This window comes from Coregonus lavaretus (genome assembly GCF_964263955.1).
Source record: "Coregonus lavaretus genome assembly, contig: HAP1_SCAFFOLD_5429, whole genome shotgun sequence".
NCBI classification, from domain to species: Eukaryota; Metazoa; Chordata; class Actinopteri; order Salmoniformes; family Salmonidae; genus Coregonus; species Coregonus lavaretus.
In genome coordinates, this window is record NW_028161043.1 from 5,612 (window position 1) to 12,500 (window position 6,889).

Below are 6,889 nucleotides of genomic sequence, written 5' to 3' on the forward strand. Positions count from 1 at the left end.
TCATCATGTCTCCTGACTGAGACTGCAGCCTGCTATGAGAGGCACTCACTACAGTACTCCTTGGAGTCTGTAATGTGAGTTCTCTTTGAGATAAACCAAGACGGCGTCTAGGTATTATTCCTCCTTTCACCTCCTGTGTGCGTTCAGCTCTGCACCCCTGGTGGGCTGAACTACACTCAGTGTGGTGAGCCTGGGCGCGTTCAGGAAAAGGTGGGGGCGCCGATACACTGGGCACCTTCGTGACCGTGGTAATCGGGCCCTTCTTGAACGCAGCATGGGTCTGGGTCGTACTAACAGAGACCTTAGTCTGTGATAGTGCGCCACCCCCAATGTGGTTATTATCAGCGCGTTCTGAGAGAAACGGGGGCGCCGATACGTGGTTACGCCCGTAACCGTAGTAATCAGGCCCTCCGTGAACGCAGCACGGGTCTGAACTGCACTGACTGAGGCGTTAGCCTGAGACAGAGCGCCGTCCCGGATAGCGGTCGCGTCATCATGCCATTATCTGGCTGAGACTGCAGCCTGCTATGTGAGACACTCACTACGGCACTCCTAGGAGTCTGTAAAGTGAGGTCCTATAAGGTACACTTAATACCTTTTATATACCTGCCTTATGTGTGCATTCAGCAACGCACCATGGTGGGCTGAGCTGCACTCATAGTGGTAAGAGAGAGAGCGAGAGTGAGGAAGGTCGAACGCTCTCGGATGTATTATGGAAAAGGGGGCTCTTTCTTGACAGTGTCAAGTAGAGCCAACTCTTTATTACACACATCAACAAAAAACATTCTCCTCCATACACTCAACGGTAGAGTGGGGGGGGACAGTGGGCTCGGTCACAGCAGGCGCTGTGCCGTCTTCCGTTCTCTCCCCCTCGCCTGTCATAAACGGCGTCTCTTCTGGCCGCCCTTCGGGTGATGCCAGGATGACGCTTTAATGACCTCTCTCGCCGGCACCTCTGGCGCTGCAGGGGGGGGGCGAGGCCCGCTCCCTTGCTGCTGGAGGCCGCCGTCTGACGCCAAGCTGTAGCGAGAGTAACGGCCGCCCTTCCTCATATCCACTTCCGGGTTGGAGGGAATGGGGGGCAGCTTAATCTCCCGCTGTTTAGCAGCCCACTCAATGAGACCTGAGAATTCAGGCACAGAGAGGCTGTGGCGTCATCATCCAGGGATGTAATGACCTCACAATTTCCCGAAGGAAAAGGGGTGTTAAACATCTGGGTCAGTGTAATGAATTGTTCCAATAGAATATTCATTTCTTCCCCAATAGCCCTGTCATCTCCTGAGTCAGTGCCCTCAGATGATGCCTCAGCTGAGACTAACACTGATAGCACATCCTCAAGAGGAATATCCTCCCTAAAAATGCCCAATGCTGCTTCCACTCCTTCAAAAAAGGAGGGCGCAGCTGGCGCATAGTGGGGGATTGATGAAGCTGTCCCTGGCGTGCTGTGCCTCTCAACCCACGAAACAGTGTCGGGGGGGGTCGACAGCCGCCAAGGGGAACAGCGACATTGAGCTCTGAAAAGAGCTTTTGTTAAATGCTTACCTTGGATAAGCTAGGTGTGCTCATTGTAGGAAGACGTTGATGGCTGGATATCAACGACGAGATCTTCCTGAGTCTTCTATGGCTTCTTCAATTCTAGTCCAGTCGCTGAAGATAATGGGAGGCAGATTGAGGGAACGGGGTTCCTTATATAGGGACACCTGTACTCCTATTGGCTGTAGGTGTGTGCATAATTTTGCTTCAGGCTGCATCTGCCTTAGGGCAGAGGGTAAACCACTAGGAGCATAGCTCCCCTATGGGGCGGAGCTCCACGATATAGAACCCCTACGCTGGAACGGGCAGGGGAAATGATACAATGTAGCCGCTCTCTGAGCCGGCGCGCGCCGCCCATTAAACAATGATACAATGTAGCCGCTCTCCGAGGCGGCGCGCGCCGCCCATTAAACAATGATACAATGTAACGCAGCCTACCTACGCATTCATTCGGTGGCGATGGAATTGCTTTTTTTACTGACAGAGTGGGTGGCTCTTAAAAGAGCCTTTGGGTTAGTAGAGCAGTCCAAATGCGCTGTTTACTTGGAGCTGGTGTACTTGGTTACGGCCTTGGTGCCCTCGGACACGGCGTGTTTGGCAAGTTCACCGGGGAGCAGCAGGCGCACCGCGGTCTGGATCTCCCTGGAGGTGATGGTAGAACGCTTGTTGTAGTGGGCCAGGCGAGAGGACTCTCCGGCGATACGCTCGAAGATGTCGTTCACGAAGGAGTTCATGATTCCCATGGCCTTGGAGGAGATGCCGGTGTCGGGGTGGACCTGCTTCAGGACTTTGTACACGTAGATGGCGTAACTCTCCTTCCTGGACTTTCTGCGCTTCTTGCCGCCCTTCCCTGCGGTCTTGGTGACGGCTTTCTTGGAGCCCTTCTTGGGCGCTGACTTTGCTGGCTCGGGCATGATGATGTCTCGTTGCTTCTCAGAAACGAATGAGGGGGTGAAGGGCGCTTACCCGTCTTATGAAGAGGAAGCTAAGCAAAGTCAGCGGCCGTAGACACTCCCCTGCTTGCTTGCTCCCTCCCTCCCTCCCTCCCTCCCTCCCTCCCTCCCTCCCTCCCTCCCTCCCTCCTCTCTATAGCCTATGCTCTGTGACCGATGGGGAATTGTGTGTTTCAAAAGGGGGGCTTTAATAGGTGTCCAAATGGCACGATTGTTGTGCCAAATAATGCTGGTGATAGAATTGCCCACTTTGGCACCGTCAGACATAGGGCTCCCATTTTGGACTGTGTGTGTGTGTGTGTGCGCGCTGTCCCCCTCTTTTCGAGCCACGTCTACCGACTCGTGGTGGCTTTATGTTGTCCAAATTCCACTATTGCTTGACCCAAAATAATAACGTTCTTACACTTTGCCACTGTCAGATATAGGCCTCCCTCTGTGCGCTAAAAGTGGACGGGACATTAGAATCCTCTAATTAATACTCCCTGTCCACTCGAAGTGGCTCATACTTTCTTACTAAATTGCATACTAAACATTTGTTGTTATATATAACACTACATGGAATGGGCCCATTTTAAGCGGATGTGGGTGGCTCTTAAAAGAGCCTTTGGGTTCGAGTCGGGGTGTTGAGGTTCCGAAGAGAGTGGGTTTAACCGCCGAAACCGTACAGGGTGCGTCCCTGACGTTTCAGAGCGTAGACCACGTCCATGGCGGTAACGGTCTTCCTCTTGGCGTGCTCGGTGTAGGTGACTGCGTCACGGATCACGTTCTCCAGGAACACCTTCAGGACACCGCGGGTCTCCTCGTAGATCAGACCGGAAATACGCTTCACGCCGCCGCGGCGAGCCAGACGGCGGATAGCGGGTTTGGTGATTCCCTGGATGTTATCGCGGAGAACTTTGCGGTGACGCTTGGCGCCTCCTTTTCCGAGTCCCTTGCCGCCTTTGCCTCTTCCGGACATGGTGTGTTCGCTAGTTGAGTTCAAGTGAATGAATGATTTCAGCGCCGGTGCGCGGTGCGCTATTATCTGCGTTTGGTCGACCTGATTGAGGCCGGCGGCACAGAAAGCGCGCCTCTGTTATATGTTCGGAGGCGTTGCAAAGGGGAGGGCGCTCGTTCTAGGGGACTAGGGAGGAGCGATTTCAAAGATGACGTGAAAGCAACTAACGTGCGCGGGAAACATACTCAAATACTGATATAGGCTATGTGGAACACAAGGCCAAACTGTGACAACTGGGAGATCAGCTAGTACACTGTGTCCCTCTCCTCATATTGTTGTTGTTGTTGTTGTTGTTGTTGTTGTTGTTGCACCTGATTCTACTCATTGAGGACTTGGTAATTTAGGTGACAGGTTGTTCAATCAGCTGTGGCTGTCCAGGCCTACAAGAAAAATGGGTCCTGTTGGGGGTAGCCTACTCTACCGCTGGAGTTGGGAAACACTGAAATGGAAGGGGGACACGCAGTGAGCAAAACTCCTAACCACATAAAAACACAGACACTTGAGATCATTAAGAGCTATAAGGAGTCCATCAACTACCTGGTCAGTCAAGTCATATAGGGGGGGATTTCATGGCCACCTGCTGGAGCAGAAGTCATGTTTGCCAACACTGGCCTTAAAATCATTAAATTTAGGAGCTATAAGGAGTCCATCAACTAACTGGTCAGTCAAGTCATATAGGGAGGGATGTCATGGCCACCTGCTGGAGCACAAGTAATGTTTGCCAACACTGGCCTTAAAATCATTAGGAGCTATAAGGAATAAATCAACTCATCATTCAAGTCATATAGGGAGGGATCTTAGCACCACCTGCTGGATCAGAAGTACCCTTCACCGTAGGCACAAGAGAGCCATCATCTCTCAACCGGTGCAATTTCCATAAGTATGTGGTAATAAAACAAACAACGACAGCTCCTCATATAGGCAGTGGTTTCACACATTTTTCTCCAAGATGTTCAAACGTTCATAGATGACCAGCAGGGTCAAATAATAAGCACAGTGGTTGTAGAGGTTGCAACAGGTCAGTCAGTACATCAGGAGTAAATGTCACTTGTTGTTAGTGTTGTAGTTCCTATTTCTACGGTGTTGCCTACCTGCAGCAATCATGATTTACCTGCAGTGTTGATTGCAATTACGTAATTTGTCAACTCATAATAACAGATGTTTTGCAAACCGTTGATGTTTAAATAAATGGATTCCCGGTGTCCGGATACCTTTTCTCTTAAGGGATGTGATTGAGTGAATCCAAAGTAAGTTGGTCTAAATACATAATAGGATGAATCATTCAGGTAAAATAACACAATGTCTATTTGAGTCGAATCAACGTAATATAATCCTTTTTACGTCTCTATCATCTTTACTCAATGTATTGGACCACATCAACTCAACTTACTCAAGCTTATCTACTCATAAAAACAAGCAAAAAGATCTACTCAACAATATGACGTGTGCTTTTGTTGACTGTAATAGCTTGAGTACATTCCACAAAGTCATTTTTTACAGTGTATCTAAAGACACGTTTGTTGTGGTGATGCACTTTTTCTTTGACGTTGAACTTGCATTGAACAGACAAATCCATTTCGTTACAACCCTTTTGTAGTATGACTTAGGAATATTTGTTGATGATCCTAATGTCTATGCGTGAATAGTGATTGGTTGTTGGTGAAATATTGCTGAGAACCCATCATTTCCTGGCCTTTTTTCACTATTGAGCTATTTTGAAACATTTGTTTTGCTATTGGATTCATAATGGTGACCTGGGACAAGTAATTAGTGAAACCAGAGTTCAGCAGTTGCCATTAAAGCGATCGAACCAAGTCATCCTAATAGGCTAGTATTAGCCTAAAGCAGGGTTTCCCAAACTCGGGCCACATTTTGGGAGTTTTTGCCCTAGCACTACACAGCTGATTCAAATAATCAACTCATCATCATCAAGCTGGGAGTATTAGAATCAGTTGTGGAGTGCTAGGGCAAAACGCAAAACGCGCACCCCTTGTGGACCCCAGGACCGCGTTTGGGAAACGCTGGCCTAAAGAGCAAATGCTGAAAGGGACTCACCATGAGGTGCAGTACCCACATTTAACCACAAGATGGCCTCCGTGCTCCATTGTAAAGTTTGGGCCTCTGCATGAGTCTCTCAGCAGCACTGCAACATGGGACTTTCAAAGTAAGTTGGCATGCAATGTTTTTTCTGGACTGCATGCAAGGCTATTATTACACACAACTAATAGTGTCAATTATTCATCTGAACACAATTCTTGTTACTATTCGGCCTATATTATCACTCGTTTCTTTTTCCCCTCCTTTGTAAAGCATTTTACTGTGTTACTATATAGTTCAAAGGAAGTGGATGATGCCAGATGGTTGTGTATATACACACACACAAACATTGAAGCTAGACTTCAGGCAACTAAAAAGGTGCAATACGTAGCTTTTAGACGTGTTAGTGAACAACATACATGGTGGCTAATGTAGAGGTGCGTGTATACATGGAACAATTGTGCCTTTTTGATGGAAATATGGAGGTGGCTCTTAAAAGAGCCTTTGGGGGATATTCGAGTTCAGGTCATCCTCATTTATGCGCGCTCTCCGCGAATACGGCGGGCCAGCTGGATGTCCTTGGGCATGATGGTCACCCGCTTGGCGTGGATGGCGCACAGGTTGGTGTCCTCGAACAGGCCGACCAGGTAAGCCTCGCTAGCCTCCTGTAGGGCCATCACGGCGGAGCTCTGGAAGCGCAGGTCGGTCTTGAAGTCCTGGGCGATTTCTCGCACCAGGCGCTGGAAGGGCAGCTTGCGGATGAGTAGCTCAGTGGACTTCTGGTAACGACGGATCTCTCTCAGAGCCACGGTGCCGGGCCTGTAACGGTGAGGCTTCTTCACACCGCCGGTGGCCGGGGCACTCTTGCGAGCAGCCTTAGTGGCGAGCTGCTTCCTGGGGGCTTTGCCACCGGTGGATTTGCGAGCGGTTTGCTTGGTTCTGGCCATGGCGCTGCTCTGACAGTCGGGAGTATAGCCTCGAAATGCCTATGTGAAGTTTATAAAGCCGGCAGTGGCGCCTGCTGATTGGACACCATCTCCCCACCACCCCGATTGGCCCGTTTCGCAGGCCTCCTCCGTTGGCCATTGGACGGGAGGCCCGGCCTCTCCAAAACTCAAACTCCCGGTGCGCGCGCAATAGGACGCCGCCGGCCCTTTACGCGCAATAATAGTCGCCAAAGTCAAGAGTGACAGCTTATAGGCACGTATCATCTAATGCTAGCCTGCTATGGCAAATGAGGCCAAGTAGGTGTTGTTGTTCATGCAAGGCCTCATGTGGGCACAGAATGTCGAAATAGTTGTGTATACACCCACTCAATGTATTGCGGTCATAGAAAGGTACTTTGCGCTTTTGGAGAGCTAGGTGGTTG

At 49.9% G+C, this 6,889-nt stretch overlaps 2 protein-coding genes across 2 annotated transcripts; both read right to left on the minus strand.

Annotated features, from left to right (window-relative positions):
* Nucleotides 1-2,072: 2,072 nt before the first annotated feature.
* Nucleotides 2,073-2,384, minus strand: LOC311121166 (histone H2B-like; the record flags this gene model as incomplete). Its single annotated transcript, XM_084195689.1, has 1 exon — nt 2,073-2,384. A coding segment is annotated over one exon (312 nt), but the record flags the coding sequence as incomplete, so codon positions are not given.
* Nucleotides 2,385-3,132: 748 nt separating this feature from the next.
* Nucleotides 3,133-3,444, minus strand: LOC311121168 (histone H4; the record flags this gene model as incomplete). Its single annotated transcript, XM_084195691.1, has 1 exon — nt 3,133-3,444. The coding sequence occupies one exon, from the start codon at nt 3,442-3,444 to the stop codon at nt 3,133-3,135; it is 312 nt and encodes a 103-aa protein (XP_084051817.1).
* Nucleotides 3,445-6,889: the final 3,445 nt, after the last annotated feature.